The sequence below is a fragment of the Temnothorax longispinosus genome, chromosome 8, assembly GCF_030848805.1.
Source record: "Temnothorax longispinosus isolate EJ_2023e chromosome 8, Tlon_JGU_v1, whole genome shotgun sequence".
NCBI classification, from domain to species: domain Eukaryota; kingdom Metazoa; phylum Arthropoda; class Insecta; order Hymenoptera; family Formicidae; genus Temnothorax; species Temnothorax longispinosus.
This window is the reverse complement of record NC_092365.1, coordinates 13945422-13956466: the sequence shown is the minus strand read 5'-3', so window position 1 is coordinate 13956466 and position 11045 is coordinate 13945422. Positions and strand designations below refer to the sequence as shown.

Below are 11045 nucleotides of genomic sequence, written 5' to 3'. Positions count from 1 at the left end.
AAGTTTGTATAGCTTTTATAGCTCGTTCATAGATTTACCGTTTTATCGTGGTACTTACCTATGTACTTTAGATTTAAGTAAAGAGTTGCAGGCTTGTGAAGGCACAAGATAAAACGACTAGGATCAACGCTAGAAGAGTTTCGGAAGATCGAACAGTTGCCGAATTTCCTTCTGTAAATAAATAAAAAATTAAAAACTATCGATAAAAAAGATCATTTAAATTTAAAATAATAAATGTCTTGTTTGAAAAGAAAATTGAAAAATGTTAAAAATTGTATTCGTACCTTTCAACGCCAAATCAGGTGGATAATCTAAAAAAGAAATAAGAAAATAAATAGATTTAATATTTGTAACCTGTTTATATATCATATATTATTTCTATTAATACTTTAATTATCCTTAAATTACTTAATCGCCTGTCTAATTTAATTTAATAATCAATTATAAATTAATACGACTGATTAAGTCTTTTGTATTGTAACAATTTTTTATTCAATTTAATTAATATCTATAGTAAAATACTGTGCAAGCAAAGATGTATATATTGCTTATAAACGTATAAGATTTGCATTAATTAGCATAAATATGTGAAAATATAATATACGCACCCCCCGTAAAGGTATGCGGTTTTGAGTCCAGAGACCATCCGAATGCGTTTCTAGCCTTTAGGATCGTCTCGTAAGATCCAGGCTGAAGTTCTCGAATCGGATACTCTACGAGAAATTGGTTTTCTTTACCATCTTTGACTTCAGGCTCGACAACCGTCCACTCCTGGTCACCCTTGCGACGATACTGTAACTGTAAGTAGAAAAATTATCTCGTATCTATTATACCTTACTTTAGGAGGTTCTAATATTCTTCTAAAAGGAGAATGTATATTCTTGATGCACATCGCAAATTTACCTTGTATTCGCTGATCGGTGAGTAACTCTCCAGACGCCACTTCAGAATAATTCCTGCATCATCATCGGTCATCTCGGCGCCATATACCATCGCTTGCGAGGGCACTCCTAAAATATATTTTGTAAATGAAAATTGACTTACTATCTGAGTTCTCCAGCAATTCACGAAAGTTATACAAAACCATTTGTATATTTTCATATTAATCTTACACAAAAAATGTCAATCTTATATTCTTTTTATATAATTTGTTTTAAATTTTAAATAATTTACATTTATAAGTTATTTTAATTAACAAATTTATTATATATATATTTTTTTATGTAATAGCAATTAATACCTGTTAAGGTAATAGATTTAATGTCATGACCAACGGTATTCTGCGCGCGACACTTATATTCGCCGAAGTCCCGTACTAAGGTATGCAAGATCTTCAAAACGTGCTTGGTCTTGTTGCCCTTCATTGTTATCCCGTGATGCATCACTATCGATCCTTTCTTATGCGTAAGTATCTTGCCGTCTTTATGCCACGTTACGATTGCCTCGGGATAGGCGCTCACGATGCACGTCAGTTCCGATTCCATCCTCTCGCCGCTGTAGACTATGCTTCTCTCCACCTCGATCTTAGGTTTGTCTGTCACGAAAGCGGAACGCGTAAATCGCTAACGTCAATATGCTTATGCTAAACAGACGACTCTGAGAGCCACGCCGGTCAAACGAGAATGAGCAATTAACTCACAATGCACGACGACGGTGATCGCTTCCATTGCCGGCATCTTCGAACCATCCTCAGCGAGACATTGATACATGCCACTATGAGACTCGTTCACTCTGTGTATCGTGATGTAATTTCCGTCCAAGATCACGTCGGGATCGTAACCATCCACCTTCTTGTTCTAAAACAAGAGAAACGACGGAATCAGCTTTGCCTTCCAACTTGTTAAAACCCTGATCCTCCTATATTTAGCGTCTGTAATTATTATGAACATTGCGATGCTTTTACAGTGATAAAAGCAGCGTGAGCAAATAGCGTTAGAGTTATCAATGATATTTTTAATGACGTTTCACCTCGATGAACCATTTGATCTCGGGCGGCGGCTGTATGTCAGTCTCGCAACCGAGCCTGATACTGTGGCCCTGGCTCACTTCGACCTTCCTCGAGGGTATCACGCGTATGATCCCCTTGTGCGAGTGCTGCGGCGGTGGGGTCGCAGGTTCTTGATGCGGTCTTTCGTCAACCAGCAGACGGTGAATCAAATCTATCGGGTCGGGCTTCCGCAAGATACTGCATTTGTAATTGTTGGAGGTGTCCGCGACCGACGCGTTAGAGATCACCAGGGTGTTATCCGGCAATCGTACGATCCTCTTGTAGTCCTCGGTATGCGCCACCGATTCGACGTACAGATACTTGTCGTCCTTCAGCCACGCGACCACGTAATTTTCTGAAATAATCCGCGATAAGCTTAACGAAGAGCACACGGGGGATAATCGCATACAGAGAATTAATTAAAGTTCCTTAATTATTTTATTTCATTTTCTCTCACCAACAAATATTTTCCTTGTCGTAAAAAAGTCTAACAAAATACCGAACTTTTGACAGAAATTAAAAGATTAATTTTGAAAAGATAGAGAGACGTTTTTAAAGCGCATAATAATCGTTGGCTGTTGTTCTACGAACCTGTGTGGGTCACCTGACAAGGCAGTTTAACTGTGCTTCCAGCTTTTACGCGAATGCTCATTGCCTGTGATAAGATTTGCGGAGGCGCCTCGGCGGTGCCAGTATTGTCAACCTCTTCGTCCTCGTCCTCCTCTTCCTCGTCGTCGAAAGGAGTATCATCCTCGTAATCCGGTTCCTCTGTACTCTTAGTCGGTTTGCACAAGCCTGTAATTGAAGAAGACACAGTATGACTTAAGTGGCTTTTAAACGCAGAAAAACATAGTTTCTAATTTAACAAGCTTACATTAACTGCTTAAGTTTACGACTCGTTAATTTTAAAATGTATCAAAATTAACCAAGAAATGATAAAATTTAATCCCGGAAAAATTATCGTTACTGGTTGTTTGCGCGATAAAATCAATAAAGTATCCTTGTTCTATAAAATTATGTAATAGAAACATTCTGAAAATCATTCGTGTGCGGCTGCATAAGGAGGTATCAGAAGCATTAATGCGAAATCAATCGTGCTTTCCTGAGAAGCGACAGTTCAATCGCCAAAACCGTTAATTCGCTGGACCGCGAATGCCGGTGGTTGGCCCGTAACTCGTTCATCAGCGATCGGGTTGTCGATCGAAAACCGCAGGCCATCGTGTCCGAAGGCCAAGAGGGATAGTGCGGTGGTCGAAATTAGATTTCTGGTGCACGATCGCGCGAGCTTGATTTCGAGGGACGGAGCATAAGCGCGGGATACAAGCATACGCGGTTTTCCCGCGATTTTCCAATAATTTCTCTTCAGTATCCCTTTTTTCAGCAACGGACATTGACCACTTTTCGCCAGCGACGCGAAACAGAAATCGCGATTAAACCTGGCTGAAGAGAGCTCTTTGCGTGTTCGCTATCAGTTTGCCTCGTTTTTCACAGAGCACGACGTTTCCACACCAAGGCATTGTACACACTGTTTGATTTTAGTCGATGTAACCACACCTTGTGCACGAGGAAAAAATGGGTCGAACCTGACTCTCGATGGTCAGCCGAGTCGAGTAAACGGCAAGAAGCATCCGGCAATTACGCGAATTAAGATCGTTAAATCGTTGCTCGTCGTGATTGGCATCGTCGATGCAAACCTGTCGCAATTTTAATCGATTAGTAAAGTGTTTCACTAAAATAAAATATAGTGAACTTGTAATATATGTGAATCGTATTAGAATTTCTTTAAATTCTGTTACACTTTCATCAAATTATTTCTATTAAAATTGAATAAATTTTTAAATTAAATATTTAAGCATGGACTAACAAAGAGTACAGTGTGTGGGCATTCGTATTCTTCAAAGCACAAAAAAAAATAAAGACAATGTAGCAAAGAATCAAATACGCTGAATAATAATTCTCATTATACAAATTAACTAATAGGACAACATAATAATGGAAACCATATTTACTAATAATTGTCCGCAACTTTCAGGCATTTTTGCGTAAAAATCTTGAAATATCTATATTATACATATTTGTTCTTCTTCTTATATTTGAAAATAGTTGCATATTATCTCAGAAAAGTGAATAAACGAAGAAAATGATATACGAGAGATTTGCAGCGATTATGCGGGAAGAAGTTTATGAATCTAGATTAATGGCTGACTACTACATGCCGGTACCACCCCTGTGCTCCAGTTAGATTGCAACCCCCGTCCCCGTGATTCCACCCAAGATTTCCTTAGCAGAGACTATGTCTATACACGTGAATAGGCGCCACGGTGTCCCATTGCTTAATCCATGTACATAAGCTCCATAGGCACTCACGCACTCTCTTTCAGTCGGTCTAATGTCGTGGAACATTGCGTTCATAGTTTATATTCACTTTGCAGTGCGCACCAACGAATATGTATGTCACTCACAATGTGTCTACCTACTTTATTTTCCAAAAAGATCTCGTGCTGGCAATTTGTAAAATTTCCTATTCATCACGCTGCATATTTATATTTACCTGTATGTATATATGTTCATTACGCATAGTTCCTATTTCAATATATAGAGTAAAAAATTGCATATTTTAAATAATAAATGTACGCAAAATATGATTCGTTATAATAAAAATTGAAATAAATACAAATTTTCTATTTTTTTTAAACTCTTGTTAGTTAAAATCAAACTTTTCTCTGGCTAGAATTATGTTTCATTTTGGCACGTATAAATAGCGCTTTCAACACATGTTTGTTAAACACGAAATAGAACATCGGAACGTCGACCTTAATTAAAAGGCGAGATTGAGAACATTGATCGAAGGAACGGCACAATGATTTAAATTGATCAGGTACACGAAATACATCAAGGTGTGGTTTGCCGCTGATGGTCTCGCTAAGATCTGGCATTTTTAACCTAGCCCTGTAATTTGTCTTCCGTACCTTGTTTCCTGAGTAAGTTTATTACTTCGAAATATAGCTTCGTAGAAAATTGCAAAATTGCATCCAGATCACGAATCTTACAAAACAATATCTTTCCCTTCAGACTCTTTTCTCCCTTTGTATTAAAGCTAGAATTATAAATAATAAGATTTTATTAAAGAGCAGTTTTAATTAAAAAAGAGAAACGTGCCAAAACAATTTTTTTTTTTCAAAAATAAATATATTCCGAAATCGAAGAGTTCGCAGCTGAATGAAGTTTGATCGACAGTTCCGGCATACATTTATGTATGTCAGAACTAGAGATGGAGAGTCGAGCCTTTTCTGTTGTAAATCAACGTGGAAATGCAGCGACTCATCGGATTGCGAAACAGAAAAGCTTCTGCGTTTACCGCAGCCAGCCTCATTCGCATTTCCATTAACGATTCGAGCAACGCCGACGTGATACGCGGAGAATAACGGATGTGTGAAAACCGCAAATCCATCGCGGACTTTTTCACCCTGCTGATGTCATACCATGACAGCATAGCCGAAAAAAGGACGGGGTAGATCTTGGTCACGTTGATGCTTCTGCGGGACACGTCATCCCGCCGCGATGTCCTCACGTGCGTTTGCGCAACGAGGACGAGACGGACAGTCGAGTTTCGCCCCACAAATCAACGGTGTGACCGTAAATTACTGACATCGAGAGGCGCGGAAAACATTCCTCCTGACGCGAAAATGTCAGGGTGCGTCCGCGGTTAGTGTTACAGCGATCGAGCTATCCGCGGGACGCGAGCGTCGAAAATAACTCCTCCTCGGCGAGGAGGAGGAAGAGGAGAGAGCCGTGCGGGTTCGTTGGATCGTAGCTCAAAGCTGACTTCCGTTTACGAGATCCCCGTGCAGCTGGAGCCATTCGGATTCCACGTAAAATAGATGCAAACAAGAATCCTCGAGTTGCAAGGTGCAACGAGATCTCTCCCCAAGTCTAATCCCTGATATAAAATCAAGATTCACATTTGTTTTTTTTTTTAGAATAAATATAAATTAACAAATAGGTAAAAAATTAATAAGAATCGATAAAGATCTATTTTACTTAATTTAACATTCTTATACATAAGTAGATCTTAGGGAGACTTTTTGTCGGCCCGCAAATCTTCTCACAGTCAGAAGAGTCTCAAGGCGCACGTATTTCGTGATCATTCGTCGGTTGCCGAGAAAGACGTAGCTTGGTAGCACATGGGGTGTTAGAGGAAACGTCTTAACGATCTCGGAGTTCCTCTTATCGATCGCGTCTTTCTCCCTCGCGGTTGGCTATCCGTGTCTTTGTTTGTTCCGGCAAGCTTCACTTCCCTTTCGTGGGAAAGCGGTACCGTGCCGAGAGGGTGGAAGATATACGAAATTCTTGACACAAGTTCAGATTCCACAATAAAGAGAAGCATTGTTCTTGAAGTTGCTGTTCTGCCTCACCCCGGAAGCCGGCTTGGCAATTCTGTGCCAACATTCCGCGAGTATATCGAAGGCCACGTTAAGCTCCTTAAAGCGAAGTTACCTTTCGGAAATCCAACACCGGTCAATTTACGACAATTAGACGCAACGGAATAAACGTAAAATTTTATATATACGAAATAAACCTGTGCCTTTTTAACTACGTATGTATTTTATATCATTAGTCACGTTCGCGGTCTTTCTTTGAAAGCTACAAGCAGGTAGCATGAAATATTGAAACCTGTCTCTTATTTTCCCGGTGAATCGATATCATCTTCTTTCAAGGCCGGTGACAATCGAGTTACACACGTCGACGTCGCGTTAACGTACGGACTACGCTCGCGATGGCTGCATTTGACAGCGTTCGATGGGCACACGAATGTTGAATGGATGACGTCAGCCCCCGCATTCTCTCACGCCTTAATGGTTATTATTGCCGGGAGGCACGCACTCTTATCCCCCCGAGAGGGCCCCCAAGACGCCGCACACGCACGCACGCACATGCGTTCGAATACCGCGAAGGAGGGACGTAGGGCGGACGACGATGTCAACGGAATGTGCAACGCGGTACAGAGTGTTGGAGCGCGTATAACAAAACGGGGAGTGCCATTGGCCGAATTGACCCGTCGAGTCCCCTGGATGTGTTCTTGGTGTCGGTACGACTTATTCGACTCGATATCAAGCGGCAATGTTTCTTCAGATTCTAATAAATTCAAAAGATCCCTCAAAAATATCTATTTGTGATTATTATTAACATTAGCTGTCATATTTCTAAAATTTATTTATTCTTTTTTTTGTTTAGTAATACTAATAAGAATTCCAAGGAAATTTAATCTAAAACTAGACTTATCTCTACGCTACAAACAGGTAAAATTTCGACGAGAAAAGGACTTATTATGTGTTACAAAAAGGAAAATCTAATTTATGAAATAGAGATTTGATTGTGACCTGATTTCGTTTTGTATCATAATTCACATGTAAATATCATCTGTATGTTTAACAATAATAGATTCGGGATTATGAGAGACATCTGGTATATAATATAATATCTAACGACCTAATTATTTAATACTGATTACAAGAAGATTATCATTCATATTCATACGTTTCATTATTTATATTCAGAGTCCACTGGATGCGGTCGAACGTGGTCGAACAGGTGAATGACTCCTCTCCAATAAAACTGAAAGCTCTCTCAACCTCCCAAAATGACTTGTCTCAGTTTCCGCGACGCCATCGCCTTTCTTTTTTCTCCCCCTAATGAATTGCGTTCTTTGCGAGGGGAGAACATCATCGTCGAGAGAGAGAGAGAAAAAGAATTGAAATACGCAAGAAATGTACTCCGGCATGTACGATTCAAAATGATCCATTATTGCCACGGCCGGTCTCGCGGATTCAGTTCGGCACCGCGAAATCGGCGAAAATAACCGCATGCGGCTGCCGCGAGGGATATAACGCCCGTTGGAGAAATAGCGAAAAGGGACGACATTTGGAACTGGCCGCGTGCCAAGCGGGAAGATAACGCGGATCCGTAGATGCTTCGCCGTCGCCGCTGTCATGCGACCCTAAGGCTGGCTCCGCATCGTCGGTGACAGCAAAATGTATAAGAACGAAACACGTTCAAGAGGGTACAACACAAAGATATTGAAAACCTCACACAAAATCTGTGGATAGAAAATTTTGATCCTCGATATATAATCGAGATGAATTAAGACGTACGGTTCAGCAAATATTTTTTTTATGTTACATCGAACAGATATGTAATAGATATGTATAATTCTGATATAAATAACATCTTCTTACAACTTATTTCTTTTTTTAAAGAAATTTTCTTGAGAAATTTTGACGCAATGATTTTATCTTCACTCGAATGCCTCGGGAACGCGTTTATCTAAACGTGAGCACAGCGTAAGGAACAACTGGAGCGGCCGCGCATACAGCAAAACTTTTATCAGGTTCAGAAGAGCCTGATTTAGATTCAGCTCGCGCGTTTTAGAACCACGCACTCCAGATAGCTCCCAAACCGTCTTTCATCGGATCTTCTCGGGAACCGCCTATTTGGAGACTACATACCGCTCGAATGTAATGATATTCCAAGAAATTTTATCGGAAGCGGCAATCCAGTGCACAACAAAGAAAAGTATTTATATAAGTTCATTCAGCTAGCAGACAGCTCGCTGGTGATCGTAAAACTCTGCTCGAAGTGTGCGAAGGGTTAAAACTAATAATGTCGCAATTACAACTGACGAATCGTCTAACGATTTCCGTGAGGGATCTTTGTTTCGCAGTACAATGAACCTGATTTGCCGTACGGTAGCGATCCCGTAGTCCCGTCACGCAGAAGCTCAAGCCCTAGCACACGTACATCACGCCTACCAATACTTTCCCTTGTTTGGAAAGCGATGTTTCTAAGAACCGCGCGCGGTTAATCGCGTGTCGAAGATACAGGCACAGATCTCAAAATTCTCACGTTATTACAAATTACATTATCACAGGATTCCTCTCGAAGACGTACAATCACTCTTACATATTTACCAAATTATCTAAGTTAATTAATTAATTATTGATTATCTTCTCTCAAGTTAAAATTGGTTAGATAAAATATTTAGATCAATAAAGATAAATAAAGATAAATTACGATCTTTCTTTTTTCACGAGTCACGTTGCGATAATTTATTGGTTTCATTCGGTACTTTCTGCTGTACGAGATATACAGATAATTTCCATTGTAGAAGTATTATTAGCCCTATTTGTTCCTTCATCTTATCGAGGGTCTTTACGAGAAAGCTCGATGCTATATCGTAGGCAGTTTAAAAGACCGTTAAATAGTGAGTCAGCTCATAGAGAAAGAGAGATGACCATGTTAAATCGCGCGTGACCGAATCGTTTCGGGTATCAAGAACACGAGATGTTGCTGTGAATAGCATTAATCTTCCTCTGGCTGGGCGTGAACGGCCAGGATCTCCCGTAATGCATCTATCAAGAAAATATGCTTTCGAACATTTACATGCAAGGATCTCTTTTACTTCAATTTTCTATCGCTCGACTTTTTCCAGTAAGTTTGAAGCATCAATCTCTTTCTTGGTATAGAAAACATTATTTTACAGCCTCATTTCATGAAGTATTGAATTAAGAATGTTGTCTTATGCGCTTTCTCATCCGCTATTTTTATTATTAATAATTATTTATTTCCGTCATTAAAAGCCTACAATTTCTCAAGCATTAATTAGCGCGTTGTACGTTTTTCAAGCAAATTACACTGCAAATAATGCAACGGATGATTAGTCCGTTGAATACATTCGCTTTAAGTCGAGTCGAGGAATGCTTCACCGCCGAGGCGGTCGTAATGGCGTTATATCCTTCATTATTGTTGATATCAAGAGATACGGTAGCCGGTAACGTCTCGCAAGTATACGCGTAAAAGAATAACGCCACAAAAAGAGGATACCTTACATCTCTCCCGCCCATGGTGTCGGATTGCATGACCCACCAAAATAACGCCCACTGAAACTCAATCCGAAGTATTACGTCGACCCATGTAAATGCGGTGACACTCTGATAAAGAAAGCATCGATTGCATTCTTGCTGAAAACCTGCGACAATCGCGGGAACGTGCACCGAAATTCGATTCGAAGTATAGACCCAAGCAAATTTTGTTGCAAAAAAGAGACACCGATTGCGCTTAAAACATTATAAAACATTAGCGACACAACGACTCATCCCGGATGTCATTCACTGAAGACCGTTTCATTGCGAGGCAGCGAGGTCAAGTTGAATTATTCTTAGCGTATACTAAACGCACGATAAATTTTGCTCAAGATGCCTCCCACGCGTTATAAATCAACTGTCTTATTTCGCTCGCAAATTACGCAAAGACCGTAATTAACGCGGCGTTTGCGGGAAATGTGTGTTAAGTACCTCGCAATCGGCACCGCCAAGGTTTTATCAATTATCAAATTGTTACGTCCAGGTGTCTGTACAGCGGTTGCTGAAAGCAAAGGAGAAAGAAAACGACCGCGTGAAATAACGCATATTCCGCTCTCTCGTTACAGATTCCGCGAGCCGAGGCGACGTTGCGTGTGTAAGCAAGCGCGGATCGTAAGATACGTTAAATAATACGGCTAACATCGGTTTAAACAGACGGCAAGATAAGGACGGTGAGAAAATACACTCATTCTAATGCGCCCGTGCGCTCATACGCGCAGCAGATCCGACCTTTAAAGCACGATAATTGCGTCTACCGGCGATAAGACGAACGTTTAACGCTCGGCCGGCCGCGAAATACACCTTCGCTCGAACGTTCAATTTACCGCGTAAGTTAGCACCTAAGCCAATTGCGAATGTCCGTATTGATATCCTCCTGCTCCTCCTCCTCCTTCTGTAACTGGTCCTTATTTGTCGCGAGGTATGCGTCGTTCGATCGCGTCACGTGGCCACTACTATTAGATGATGTCATCCTTTAAGCTGACGTTCCTCGACTTAGACATCCTTAATTACCGCACAGTCGTCATTACTGTCACAATTAGCGGGACGAGATGGGCGCACGGCGCGCGTTTACGTCCGTAATCATTTTCTCGCGGATATCTCCCCCCGTTCCTCCTTTCTCCTTTCCGTTCGCGACATTT

At 40.7% G+C, this 11045-nt stretch overlaps 1 protein-coding gene across 2 annotated transcripts in view; it reads right to left on the bottom strand.

The window, feature by feature from the left end:
• LOC139818172 (lachesin) overlaps positions 1–11045 on the bottom strand; it is a 60674-nt gene that overhangs the window by 1986 nt on the left and 47643 nt on the right. For both annotated transcript variants that reach the window (XM_071786750.1, XM_071786749.1), the window contains exons 2-9: positions 2579–2782; positions 1969–2342; positions 1640–1796; positions 1241–1534; positions 904–1010; positions 609–798; positions 285–311; positions 59–171 (exon numbers count right to left, since the gene is read on the bottom strand). In XM_071786750.1, the coding sequence (XP_071642851.1) occupies positions 74–171; positions 285–311; positions 609–798; positions 904–1010; positions 1241–1534; positions 1640–1796; positions 1969–2342; positions 2579–2639 (1308 nt within the window). In that variant the 5' untranslated portion in view covers positions 2640–2782 and the 3' untranslated portion in view covers positions 59–73. The remainder of the gene's footprint in view (positions 1–58; positions 172–284; positions 312–608; positions 799–903; positions 1011–1240; positions 1535–1639; positions 1797–1968; positions 2343–2578; positions 2783–11045) is intronic.